The sequence below is a fragment of the Equus asinus genome, chromosome 1, assembly GCF_041296235.1.
Source record: "Equus asinus isolate D_3611 breed Donkey chromosome 1, EquAss-T2T_v2, whole genome shotgun sequence".
Lineage (NCBI taxonomy): Eukaryota > Metazoa > Chordata > Mammalia > Perissodactyla > Equidae > Equus > Equus asinus.
Genome location: NC_091790.1, coordinates 147,065,938 through 147,080,873, shown reverse-complemented (window position 1 = coordinate 147,080,873; position 14,936 = coordinate 147,065,938). Strand labels below are relative to the sequence as shown.

General features: G+C 35.8%; 1 protein-coding gene across 6 annotated transcripts in view; it reads left to right on the top strand.

Annotated features, from left to right (window-relative positions):
- Positions 1-14,936, top strand: part of DGKB (diacylglycerol kinase beta) — a 685,277-nt gene that overhangs the window by 135,471 nt on the left and 534,870 nt on the right. For all 6 annotated transcript variants that reach the window (XM_044766591.2, XM_070509328.1, XM_070509320.1 and 3 more), the window contains exon 3: positions 13,661-13,737. In XM_044766591.2, the coding sequence (XP_044622526.1) occupies positions 13,661-13,737 (77 nt within the window). The remainder of the gene's footprint in view (positions 1-13,660; positions 13,738-14,936) is intronic.

Genomic DNA, 14,936 nt, shown 5'->3' with positions numbered 1-14,936 from the left:
ACTGTATGACGGGATGTCCCTCAGAAGTAAGGGACAATGTCCATACATACAGGGCTTCATCTACTGTCTACTCTTTGCCCAATAATTTTTAAAAATATGAAAATTGACTTTCACGTTGTAGGTTAAGTTCTCAGTTTAAAATTGTCAGTTTAAGCTTTAAGGGAACTTGATCAAAGCTCATCATTTTTCAGAGTAATAAGTATAATTCTAAATATGTTTCTCAAATATAATACCAGTAAGAGGGTGTGATAACGCTGGGGAATTTGACATGCCAGAAAATCATATTCCTTTCTGAACTGGGATTCTTGCTCTGCTCCCCCTTTTTTCAGCTTTTCTGGTAATGGGATTAGAAATTTCCAAGTTACTCAGTATAAACTTTTCTGTTCAAAAGTGGGATAAAGATTGAGGGAAGTGAGAATTAGAGATGAGAATATTAGGAAGGCAATATTTAGAGGGTGTGGGACTGCCGGTCCTCCCAGGATATCTGGAGATCTTTGTTATCATAGAATCATAGAATGTTGTGGCTGGCAGAGTCCTTACATATTGTTTCTTCTAATTTCCTCAGTTTTAGAGGGAGAAAATGGAGGTCCATTTTATGAAAGGATTATCCCATAGATCATGTAAGACTCAAAGTCTGGAAGCAAATCTTTGAACTACTTCTAATTACGTGTACAGTTATAGCCCTCCTGTTCACACTAAAGCTCTCCCAGCCTTCAGTGGCATGGTCAAGATGAGTAGATAGCTAAAGCCACCAGATGAATATGGCATATTTCCCTGAACTCTGCTTTGAATTTAAGATTTGGGAATAGTATTTTGGATTTTTAAGTTCTTTAAAATATGTATGTGAGAAAATTATGTTCTTTGAAATATGTATATCCGCAAAATAAACAGACCATTTTCTCAGATTGCCTAATATTATGTTTCCTGGTAAATGTACCGAGAGCTGAAGATTTTTACAGTCAGAGATTAATTGAAAGCTTTGGTAATTTTGTATTGTCTTAAAAGAGGATGTTGGGGCTGGCCCAGTGGCATAGTCGTTAAGTTCGTGTGCTCTGCTTCAGTAGCCTGGAGTTCACCAGTTCAGATCGTGGGCACGGACCTACACACTGCTCATCAAGCCATGCTGTGGCAGAGTTCCACATACAAAATAGGAGATTGGCATAGATGGTAGCTCAGTGACAATCTTCCTCAAGCAAAAAGAGGAGGATTGGCAACAGACATTAGCTTAGGGCCAATCTTCTTCACCAAAAAACCCCCACAAAAAACAAGATGTTATTAGCTTTATGACTAGGGAGTACACAATTGTTGCCAGAATGTCTGGTTTCTCAGTAAGTGTTCTGCAACCCACATAAGAACTTAAAAAAAAAAAAAAACTGTCATCTTCTGAACTAGTGTTGGTTTAAAAATTTTTAATAGTGTACAGATTCAAAATGTAACTCATAGTTGCATTTCATTAAATATTTTGATTAGAACACATAAAATGACTGCACTTTATTGCCCACAGAAGTGAATTTCCCATATCAAAAAAATTAAAATTGATAATTTGAGTGTAACTTTAGTTAAAACATTTTGTATTATGTCCTGGTTGTTGGTTCAAATAGGAGGTTTAAAGTATCTAGAGAATATGCAAAAGAAAATGAAGAAAATTGAGAATAATCTGATATTAAGGTTATAGCAAAGAAAAGAAAAGAAAAGAAAAGAAAAGTTCCCAGAACTCAGAGTAAATCTGACAGCACAGATGAGGATGAGGATTCCCAGTCTGAAGATTTACTATGCACCAGGTACTAACCGCAGCATAAGGATAAGGAAGACATTATTGTTATCCCCACTTACCAGTAGCAATAATGTCACCACAAATAGTGAATGGTAGTTAAGCAACACTTGTCATCTAAAAATATGGATATTTAGTTGATGAATTGATTCATTAGTTTGGAGATTCCACATATTTTGTGAAGGAACTATTTGAACAGTAGTGCATGAAATCATCATTTCTTTCAACAATATTTTTTTGGGGGGGGCAAAGATTAGCCCTGAGCTAATTACTGCCAATCCTCCTCTTTTTGCTGAAGAAGCCTGGCTCTGAGCTAACATCCGTGCCCATCTTCCTCTATTTTATACGTGGGACGCCTACCACAGCATGGCGTGCCAAGCACTGCCAGGTCCCCACCCGGGATCCGAACCCGGCCGCCGAAGCGGAACCTGTGAACTTAACCGCTGAGCCACCAAGCCGGCCCCTCAACAATATTTTTTTTAGAAAAATCTAGTCTATCTGGGGAAATACAATGAATGCATTTTATTAAACATCCCCTCACCAAGCCCAAGAAATGAATCAAAATAACCTTCAAAAAGAAAGAAAAAATTGTAGAGAATAAATAAGGAGACTTTAAGCCAAAGGAGCAGAAAAATGTATGGTAACTTCAACCATATAGGTTAGAAAGTGTCATCAAGGGGCAGAAAGTCTCCCGAATCATTTCACTGTTATTTTTCAACCTCTCTAAAATGACTCGGGTGAGTGTGTGCTGGAGATGGTAGAGCATCATCAGATATGAAGGGAGGAGCAGGCGCAGTGGAGTAGGGACATGAGGCTGACAATATCTCTCTAGGGAAATAACCTTTCTCCACCATTACTAGTGATGGCTCCACATAGAGCTGAACTACATGGGTTCTCTATTTTATCATTCGCTGGACGAGGAAGAAGGCTGAAAAGATAATTATTAACTGGAACTAAATGTGTCTAAGCTTAATTAGCCACTCAAAAGAATGGAGAGAAAAATGAAGGAAGGCTGGGGGAAAAAAGACAAGAACGACTGAGGTACTGTTAACTCCTGGGAAACCCACCTGGAAAGGAACTTTAATTCCAAATTTCTCTTTTCCATATCCCCTTATGTCTGGTACAGAGGAGGTTGGCATCTGAGTAGAGGGCGTAACGCTCTGAAAGGCACACTAATTGCCAGAAATTGTTTTCTCTCAAACTAAAGAGAATGACCAGCAGTCACACAGTGGCCTCCTCCTTAATTGAAGTAATAGTCCACTTGGACTGAAGTATTAATCCAAAACCCAAGCGTAGTCCCCCCTGAAAAGTCATTAAAATTATCTTCTTGCTTCCTTCCTTAACGTCCTTGCCCCCTCACTCTATAGCACTTGAACGGACAACCATAACCCTAGTTAATTTGACCTTTCCACCTACTTTATAGCTGACTGGCTTTCACTGTGGCCTGGCCATCATACCACATCTCCCTTGTCCATTCACTTTGGCTCTCTCCTGGATGACTTTTCAACATCTCAGTACTCTCCACAAATCTCCATCACTTCCCCTCTCCTCTTTTCTCAGCTGATGGCCTTTCCTCCTCCTTCACTGACTAAAGTAAAGTAATCCTAAAAGAACTTTACATACACCAACTGGACATCTGCCTCCCCCGAGCATATGAACCCATATACTATACCTCTCCACTTAGGTGAACTGGCCATGCCCTCGTACTAAACCAGGTGTTCTGCTGTGAACAAAATTACCTTCTTTTCTCTCTTCTGACAAAATCAACTTGAGTCCACTTCCTGCAGTCCAACCGCTGCTCAAATTCTTTGATTCCATTGCAGCAAATCTTTTGGGATGAGTTGCCTATATTTGCTGTCTCCCATTCCTTCCATCTTATTTGCTCTTAGCTCACTCTGATCGGGATTTTTGCCCTAATCCCTAAAGTGAAACAGTTCTTGACAGGGACATGAATGACTTTCTTCTTGTTAAAAATCCAGTGGGCAGTTTCTGCTCCTCATCTTCCTTGACATTATACGACACTTGGCTCTCATGACACATTGCTTCCCCTGGTTTTCTTGCTATTTCGCTAGAGACTCATTCTTAGTCTTCTTTCAGATTCTTCTTCTCTTTCTGCCATCTGAACTTTGGAGTCCTCCAGGTCTCAGTCCTTGGTATCTTCTCTATGTTCACTCTCCATGTGATATCATCCAGTTCTCTAGCTTTAAATATCATTTATACAAATAACACTCAAATTTAGTTCTTTAGCCCAGACTCTCCCCTGAATTCCACATTCATATATGAGTGCTTTCTTAAAGGCTACACTTGGATATTTAATAGATTTCTTAAATATAAAATACCTAACACTAAAATTGAGAATTCTCAATCCCAAACCTGCTCCATCTGCGTGTTTCCCCTTTCTTTGTGGCAACTTCGTCCCTCCAATTGCTCAAACATAAAACTTCAGAATCATTTTTGATTCTTCACTTTTACAACCCATATTCAATCCATCAGGAAATCCTTTTGGCTCCACTTTGTAAATAATCCATTTTTCCTGCTCCACCACTAACACCATCATGCAAAGTCATCAAATCTCTAGATGGATTTAATTTAATAATTTCTTAATTATTTCCCTGCTTTTACCCTTGTCTTCTACAGTCTGTTTTCAATACAATAGCCAGAGTGCTCTTTTTAAAAAATATTTTGAAATAATGATGGATTCACAGGAAATTACAAAAAATACATACAGGAAGGCTCCATGTACCAATTACAGATGGTTACATCTTGCATAACTACAGTTTATAAAATACTATCAGAAACAGAAAATAGACCTTGGCATAATTCACAGAGTTTATTCAGATTTCTTTAGTTTTACAGGAACAGAGTGATTTGGAAATATAAATTAGATTCAAAATTTTGCCGAGGGGCTGGCCCCATGGCCAAGTGGTTAAATTCCTGTGCTCCACTTTGGTTGCCCAGGGTTTCACCAGTTCAGATCCTGGGCTCAGACATGACACCGCTCATCAAACCATGCTGAGGCAGAATCCCACATGCCACAACCAGAGCCACTCACAACTAGAATACCCAACTATATACTGGGGGCTTGGGGAAAGAAGAGGAAGAAAAACAAAGAAGATTGACAACAGATGTTAGCTCAGGTACCAATCTGTGAAAAAAAAATTTTTTGCCCAAATGGCACCTTTTCGTGGAATTCTACTCTAAGCTTGCTATTTATAATGGCAAACTATGTCCTGCAAATGGATAATCTTCCTTACCTTGCACTGTTTCTTTTTCTGTGGCAGTTGAAATCTTCTAATATACTATATTAATTTATTCTGTTTTGTATCTTCTTCCATTAGACTACAAACTACATGAGCAAGAATATTTTCTGTTTTGTGCAATGGTATATTCCAAGTACTTAGAACAATACTTGCTCTAAACTCAGTACATGCTTCTCAAATATTTGAAGGATTGTTAGAGCAGTCACAACTGAGGCCTTTGGTTTCTGCTCCTTATCTCTGTATTTGTCTTGGAAGACATGTTCATTCTCACTAAAGTGTATAAAATTCTATGCTGATTAATTCATTAATTGCTGCTCATGAGAGTTGAATGTTAGCCTCTCTTCCCATCTCCACATTCCTGATGTCATGCTAGGGGCTTGAAATGGCCATGGTGGGAAAGTTTACAACAGGTAAATTGGCAAACACCACGAGTCAGCGCTCTGCATCCTCAACAGCTGGTAAACATTTACCAGCATACCACTTTACTGCACCAGTCAATTTAGTCACCAATTATAGTTTCTAATTAAAATTATGCTTTCAATATAAATTTTTAGTTAGAGTGTGGGCGAGTGGTTCAAATGCAAGTGTATAGTATCCTAATGAATTTTCTACACAATAAAATCTATATAAAATATAAATTATTTCCTGAGCTCCCAGGACAGTGTCTGACGGGCATAGATTTGCTAACCAAATTATCAGATATTCTGTGTATTCAAAGATCATTCTTACAAATATTTTGTGCAAGGCATTAGACTGGATGTACACATCAAAAACTTAAGTACAGATAGATGCAGAAGGAAAAAAATCACAAATACAGGAAAGAATTTTAGGAACTGGTTGTTTAAGAGGAGTGTCAGAAAATAATGATTCTCAAAAGGATAAAGGAAACTTTCTTCATAGTCTCAAATCAACATTATTCTGGAATTAAATGGTAGTCTTTCCAAATAAATAGAAACGGTTACTGCAGGATGTATAACAGTTTTCTCAAAGATATTATGACCATCATCTTTTTAAATTAACAGTGAGCACAAGATCTTAGCAGCAACATGTAGAGAGGACACTTGCACTCGGAACAGCATCAAAGCCTTTTTACAGCTCTTCCTAGTGTAGCTGTATCATTAGAATATTCTTCTTAGGATGTTTTTTAAAATCCAGGTGTATAGATTTCAATTATATAAATTGCTACAACGTGTCTCTTATTATTTTTAACAATAGTTCCATATTTCTTTTTCAATCTCTTTATACTTTTATTATAATCCTCACAGAAGTAGATATGAACTTCTGTCTCTTGGTGACTAGTTCTCCAAATCTCTTTTTTTATAGTGCTGTAGGTGTTTCTTTTCTGCTGCTGACTACAATTTAAGTAGAACATCTTTTCTATCATCTGGGGAATTGCATTAATAGCAAAATCAATTTCTGGATCTTCTGGTTTTGAAAAGTACCATGTTTTGCTATTGTGACCTGAGATGAGGATAAATAAATTTTTAAATAAAGTGTTCTAAAATTTTTTTCCCTAAGAACCCCTTGAGTGAGAACCAAACAATATATATATATATATATATTTATATAGGAAAACTTAGCAGGAAAAAATTTGCTGATTAACTCTCTATTGTTTTTATATATCTCTTTAAGAATCAGAGCATTGGTTAATTCAAACTTAGCTACATATAAAAACCGGTGAGGAGTTTTTAAAAAATTCCTGTGCCTGGGATCCACCCCAGGCCGATGCAATCTTCATCACTGTTTTTTGAGCCCACGCGTCAGTGTATTTAAAAGCTACCCAGATGATCCTGAGATGGATCCAGGTTTGAGTACCACTGGGTTAGACACAAACATTTGGGTTAGAGAAAGATAAAACTCTTTTGCTAATTTTAAGTACTACGTACTAAGGGAAACTTTATCAATTTTGTACCAAACACTAATATGTTGTATCGACATTAATGCTCGCTCAGTATTTAAATTAGGAAATTCTTCTCTTTAAACAGTTGAAACTAACTTATCTGCTACAGGGTTAAAATAGCCACTGCAAAGATTCTTTTTGCTGGGCCCAAGAAAAGATTTCTAGGCCACAAATATCCTTTGTGATAAGGTGAAAAAACTTGGGAAGCCTAGATTTGAAGAAAACTTTTGAAAACACTGAGTTGAGAGAACCAAAAGATGACTTTTCCATGGTTCCATGTAATGCTATAATTACCTACAGTCAGTTCTTTAAAAACTTATTTATAAAAATGACAAATTCATTTTATAAGTTAGATAGTCTTGGTGTTAACAGTTGAATATGATAATCTCATAGCAGCTATGACTATAGTTTGGATGGTAAAACTATTGGCCTTGACTTTTAAAATATATTCACTTTGGAATAAATAAAAAGTGGTTTTCTCATGAGGCATAATAAAAATTCTCTTTTACTTCTGTTTAATAATCCTCTGTCTTTTCCATGTACTTTCCCCTAATAATACAGCATAAACAATTTTAAAGTTTATTCTTTAAGACACATTCCTATAATAACTATATAAAATACATATATTGTGCAAAATTTATGCGTATTTTAAAGTTTTCAAAATGAAAAACAAAGATATATACGTATTCTAATTCTATTATCAAACAGAAAGGTAATCCTGAGCAAAAAATAAAATAAAATGCAATTAAACACTTTAATTTAAAAAATATCCATATGATTCTTCTTTGTTTTGTTTTTTGTTGCATTTCTTGTGTATTTATAAGGTATATTCTTCATCTGTTAATTTAAGTGGGTAAAGGAAGTTGAATATTTCCATGCCCTAGAAAAATAGGTAATAAAATTACCTGAACTATATTAACAAAAGTCATGAACTCTGAAATAGATGCCTCAGCTGTACTGGAAATTTCTGTTGCTTCTTTTTCCAAGATAAAGATTTGAGTCATATACAAGAGTTTGGATAACTACTTCAAACCCCATTTAACTGTGTAATTTTAAATGTGATGATTTCTTTAACCTTGATTTCTTCATGTGTTAAGTGGGAAGAGAGTTTGATAAAGTCATACTGTAATTGTGAGTTTTAAATGAGATAATAAGATAAAACACTTTGCAAACTCTAAAAGACTCCACACATGCAAATTTTAATTAATAGTGTTAATAGTACTCAATGCATAAATTAGGTGCGAATTCTAAGAGAATTGTTAAGGGGAGTTTCAGGAAGGGGAAATTGCTATCTACTATGATTGAAGGAGGTCTTGAGAGGTTTTGTGAACAAGGTGGCAGGTAACTGTAACATACATTGTTTGAACTTCATTTGATGGGAATTTCATTGAAGGGAATCCTGGGCGAAAAGAACATCGTGAGCAAAGAAAGTGCTCTGAAATCATGAGATATGTTGAGAATTGGATGACTGGATATTAAATTGTAAATATGGAAGGCATAGAAAATAATTATTGGTAGGTGCGTTTGCACCATATTTTGACACACATGATGCCAAGAGGAGTTTGCGCTTCAATCTAAAGACAATGGGAAACTATTGAATGATGATAATATGTTTGAAGTCATATTTAGCATGGAACAAAGGAGCAGGAATTTCTTGGGCACCAGAGAATTTGCTAGTCATAGTCTTGCAAGGTCTGTATCATTATTCTAGTTTTAAGTATTAGAAAATTGAGTCATGGAGAGGTTAAAAATATGCCCAGGGACATTCAGCCAAGAATTCTGGACACAGGACACAAATCCAAAATCCAATCTATCTGGCTTTAAATCTTTCCATTACTCTGCTAGGCCTATGCTATTAGTCTGACAAGTGTGTGTTGAGATTTTTGCAATAAAGAGGCAAAGATGCCATGAAATCACAAAGGAAGCTCATTCAAGATGTAACAGACACCCAAAGAGATATGAGGTAAACTAAAAGTGTTTCCTTTTTTTTGATGAGGAAGATTGGCCCTCAGCTAACCTCTGTGCCAAGCTTCCTCTATTTTGTATGTAGGTTGCTGCCACAGCATGGCTGATGAGTGGAGTAGGTCTGTACCTGAGATTCAAACCCGTGAACCTGGGCCACCAAAGTGGAGCATGCCGAACTTAACCACTACGCCACAGGGCTGGCCGCAAAAGTGTTTCAATTTTCATGTAGCCTTTTTTAAGACTCATTAACTTGACTCTTCTATTTTCTAAACATTGCCAAGTGTACTTACTGATTTATTTTTATTCCCGAATTATGTGAAAGGAATTAAATTTTCCTTGAAATTTATGTTAAAATTCAGAACATTCCTAACTGCACATTCCTAAAATGTTACTAGTTTAACTCTCATGGCATTGTATATTACCTGACTCAGCCAAACATGAGAGGGTTCACAGGGAGTGGGCACTTTAGGGGCCTTCTGGAAAAGCTCATGCACTAGAGCAGATGCTAGAAAGACAAGCCATAAGAGAAAATCTACTCTATCAGGCCCCATATACATTTCCTCTGTCCCAGCATATAACAAAAGTGTTTGCTGAACAAAATTATTCTCATTTTTAGGCTTAGTACCCCCTTCATTCTTAGATGATTCTGATGGTGTTGAAAAAGACAAAATAAAATGACCTCATTCTCTGCTGTAGTTATTAATATTAAATTACTTCTTGGTAAGATGAATATGCCAGTCAAAGCACAGCAATTGGTATCCAGCATTCTTCCCCAAGTTTCTTACCCTATTAGCTAAGCCAAGTAACAGTGCCTTTGGAATTAGCTCTCTATTTCAGAGTTGCCTAAATCATAACCCTCCTTTGCTTTCTAGGAGACCTGATATTTTGTGTTGAGCATCTGTCCTGATCTCTTATCCCAAGGATTAAACTAGCTGTTTGAACCTGGCTGCCCAGCACTCCAGCAATTGCCAACCCTCTCGGACTCCAAACCTTTGTCCCATTACAGATATGTATTAAGTGTGAATTGATATCCCAGCTCACAGCTGCCTGCCTGTCTGGCTGCCAGCCTGCATTTCGCAACATTGTTCAGCTCAGAATCAGTCACTGTGCTCATGTACTTGAAGCTCCAATATTAGCTGAAATATGTCTTTCATTCACCTCTTATCTGTTCATCCAGGCGTCACGTCCTTGGTGTCTGTCTTGTACTAGGGGGTAGGTCAGATCCGGTCATGCATCCCTTCTCCTCCCCACTGCCCCAGTGTTGTTTTGGATGGACAGATTCAGAGTTGACGTAATCAAAAAGATAGGAAGGTTTATGGTGATAGGTAATAGGAACAAATTCAGAAAAGCAGCTGAGTTAGAAAATAAGTAAATGTGTGTTCTGCTATGAAGGAAGGGAGTATGCAGCAATGGGGCTTTCACAGTCTAGTGCAATTTGGGACTCCAAGCAGGTATGTAGACAGTTCACATAAGGGAATTCTATTTAAAGTTATGGGGCCTGGTAGGATATCTGGAAGCCTCTGCTGTTCCATACCAAAATCTCCATCTAAGAAGATTGGCTGGGAAAGTCAAGGCCTCAATCTTAAAGAGACTGGGCCCAAGAAAGGTTATTGGGACAGGAATATAAGAACAAGATAATACTCGATTTTCTAAACTAGATTGTGGAGTGAGTATTGGATCCTGGGTAAAATTCAGACGTCAAGATATTAAAGATGGAACTTGAGAATCGGAAAAGGAGTAAGTTCAGTTGGTGGTGATTCACCTGAATGTGAACTGGAGCTTCTTAAAGTGTCCCAGACCAAGATGATCAACGATCCTCAGTTCATGGAAATGGCAGTCACAGATATAGAGATTTTGGCTCTTAATTTATTACTTTATTCCTAGAGGTCTTCTCACTAAGAATATTCCAATAGAAACTATGACCAGTAAACCATTGAAAAATAACGTGAATAATTTTAAAGGCTATTGCCTTCTCTGGGACATTTATAAATGATTACTGAATGTGTTTCTCACTCCTGTGGAAGCCTGAAATGAAATGTCCACCTTCAGGCAGTCTCTAAAGTTCTGTGGAAGGCCTATGTATGAGAAACCAAAGTGTTCTTCCCTCCCCCTTCCGTTTTGTCATGGGGCTAAGGTGATTAAAATAAACCTAGATTTTTGGGATATGTTATTCCAGAATTTATGCATCTATATACGTGTCTGTCTCTGTAGGTATGTACAGAAGGGTCTGCATCTATAAACAAGAGGAAGTAAAAGCTGTTCTGCTAACTTAGAACAGTGGCTTATCTTTCACACAGAAGGATTTGGGAGGGAGGAATCAGCTTCATGCCTCTTTTTAATATACGACCTGGTGTCTGAAGTAGTGTAAGTTTCTGCCAAATTGCATATTGAAGCAATTACTGTAATTTGTTTTAATTTAGAAATAGCTCTGATCAACTCAATCCCAATATTTATTACAATTCTGTTGTTTCAGCTTTTTTGGTAATAAATTTGAATGCTCTGCCTTTCTTTCCTAGGGCAACCTGTAGTCGAGCAAGGAACATGGCATTACAAATAAACTGATCAGTATGGAAAGTGCTAGCAAAATATACACTGAAAAAGAAATACATAGGAAGCTGTACAGGCTTCAAGTATGCTATAGTGTGAACACACACACACACTCACACTCACACGCATACATACATGCACACGCCCACAAGAGAGAATATTGACAACAAAAAGACAAACAATTCAACTGAAAAATGACCAAAAGACTTAAATAGACATTTCTCCAAAGAAGATATACAGATGGCCAATAAGCACATGAAAAGGTGTTCATCATCATTAGTCATTAGCAAATGACTAATCAAATGTAAATCAAAACCTTTTCATATCCACTAGGATGGCTATAATAAAAAAAACTAGAATATAACAAGTGTTGGCAAAGGTGTGGAGAAAGTGAAACCCCCATATATTGAAGGCAGGAATGCAAAATAGTACCAGCCCTGTGAAAATCTGTTTGGCAATTCCTCAAAATGTTAAACATAGAGTTACTATATGACCAGCAGTTCTCCTCTTATGTATGTACCCAAGAGAATTAACACATATTTGCACAAAAACATGTATACTTGAATGTTCATAGCAACATTATTCATAAAAGCCAAAACACAGAAACAACTCAAATGTACATCAGCTGATGAATGGATACACAGAATGTAGTATATCCATAAAATGGAATGCTTTTTAGCTATAAAAAGAAATGAAGTGCTGACACGTGCTACTGCATCGGTGAAACTTGAAGACACTGTGCTAAGTGAAAGAAGCCAAACACAAAGAAAACATATTATATGATTCCATTTCTATGAAATGTTCAGAATGTGGGGTTTCCTTTCAGAGTGATGGAAATGTTCTGGAATTAGATAGTGGTGATGGTTGCACAGCATTGTGAATATAGTAAAAACCACTGAATTGTATACTTTAAAATGGTTAAAGTGAATTTACATTATGTGAATTTTACTGCAATAAAAAAAAGTCATATACCTATAAAACCCCAAAGAATATGCAATATAAAGAAATGAAGTTGTACATTCTGAAGGAAACTATAATTCACAAAATATAGATATAATGCAGTCGATGGGCATCTAAGAGTGGATTTTCTAACAAGGTGTTTCAAAAGCTCATTAGTAAATTAGTGTTGGTAAATACTTTATGGTGGTTCAAATATCACCAAGCTTTGGAGAAAGGCAGGAAGAGTTATATTCAAATGCTAAGAAACAATATCCATGCCCTGTTCCATGGTGGAGAACTAAGAACCTTCTGTTTATCCCACATCTTTATCTAAAGCTTGTTTTATCACTGTTAATCAAATTTGATTGACTATTTGGATGGCACCAATATTTACTAGCTATAGTTTTACTCTAATTTAAATATGCTGTAGTTATGAGATTCTTTGGTCAAAAAATTATATTCTGAAAACTATGAGAGCTTTATTTCAGTATATTAAATACATATATTTGTATATAATTTTTTAAATTCTAATAATATTTGTCTTTCATAAGTTATTATTATTATTATTAATACTCAGGATTCTCTTGTTTCAATCTTAATATGATGAAAGTCCCAAAAATTATAAAAAATTTGAGAAAAGTAATTTGAAATACATTTGGTAACGTATCTAAACTTTGTTTCTTAATTGAATTAAAATATTTTTTAGTATTGAGCTGTATGTATATTTAGAAAATTCTTTCTAAAAATATCTGAAAAATACTAAAATCTTACAGCTTGCGTCTGAGTGCATTCACCACTGAGGCTTAGCCACACATTTTATTTTTCTTGTTTATCCAGCAGGGTTAGTATTAGCTAATACAGTGATATACAAAAAATGCACTGTGTAAACTGTAAAATTCAACAACGAATGCCCAAGTTTTCTTTTTAAATTAAGTTATTTCTTTCATTTAGATGTTGTGTTATCAAAATAGAGGGGAAAAAAAACCCCTACTACCTATTCATTTATTTACTCAATTCATATAATACACAGGCATGGCCCCATCCTTGGGCAATACCCTTGGGCAAAACGTACTTTTTTCTGTTTCTTTCTTTTTTCGTGGTTGCCTTTTCCAATTAAATAGACTTTCAAAAGTGGTAAAGAAAATTTTACATGTTCACTTTAAAATTTAATATCTGTTGGTGATTATTTCTATTTTAAGAAGTCTTTTGTTTCTCAACTGGGTTGCAGAACCACACTAGGCATATATAAACAATTTGTGTGTTTTCTATTTCTTATAGATTCTACAAAGAAATTAAAGGATGTTCTTGAAGAATTCCATGGTAATGGTGTGCTTGCAAAGTATAATCCTGAAGGGGTAAAACCTTTTTTCTTTATTTTTCATAGTTTTATATATATGCTTGGAGGAGAGTTTTCTTAGTGAAGAACTCTTAGAAATATACATATTCTGTATACTATAGCATAAACAAAAAGAAATTCATTATTATATGCTATTCTGGAAGGTACATTAAATGAAAAATACCTTTTTCATCCAAAAATATTTTGCTAATGAAAATAACGTCTACATCGTGTGCTTAAAAGGGTATAGATGATATACAATAGATTGTTAAGTTCTTTTCCTAGATGTCAGCAAATAGAATTAGATAGAAGGGCAGAGCAAATGTGCCTGACTCTCACTCTATGTCATGCAAATTTCACCCCCAAATGAACATTGCTGTGAGGCAGGGGGTTTACTTCTTTCAGAAAATTATTCCCTTGACTGAAGAAAGGGTCTGTGAAGGATCTAACTGATCTGTTGCTTTAAAGAGCCAGCTTTGACAAAATGAGAGGAATTTCTTCCCCCTATCTTGTGTTAACCTATACCCAGTAAGCTTACAAGCCACTGAAATTCTTTCCCTATAAAAACTTTATGTCCTGTTGATTGATTTTGAATACCATGCTTGAGTGAACCCTAATTATTTGCTAAATAATGTTCTGTTTAATGTTAGCCAAGAGATGTTTCATTTTAAACGTTTGACGTTGCTGTGAGGTCTCTTGAGCTTCACCAAGTGGTAGTTGGGTTGTATGGAAATTGAAACAAACTGCCCTTTGCAAAAGACCCTTTTGCCTGGATGTATTATCTAGCCCTCTAGATAGATTTGTTTGCGGATTAAAATGTGATTTGTTTCTTGTCATCATTGTCATTGTGGCTTTGAATGTTTACAAGACCACAGTTACTGATTACCATTCAATATTATATTTCTCTTGGATTTATAGAACTTGTATTTTAGTCAAAACCCGATCTCTAAATTCCAAGGTCAAAACTTTCATATTCTTTTTAAATTTCCTTTCAGTATTTCTAGCAGTTAACAATTTTTCATGCCGTATTTTCTTATTCTGTCTATATTGTACCTTTTAAAACTCTTTAATGTAAGATTTATCTTCTTTTTAAAAAATGAAGTTAATGTTTAGTGCCTGCATATCATGGGGAAAATAAGGCAATTTAAAATCATTCCCGTTTCCCTGTATCAGGGAAAAAAGCAGACTTCTGACCTACATTTCCCTCACATTTTATTT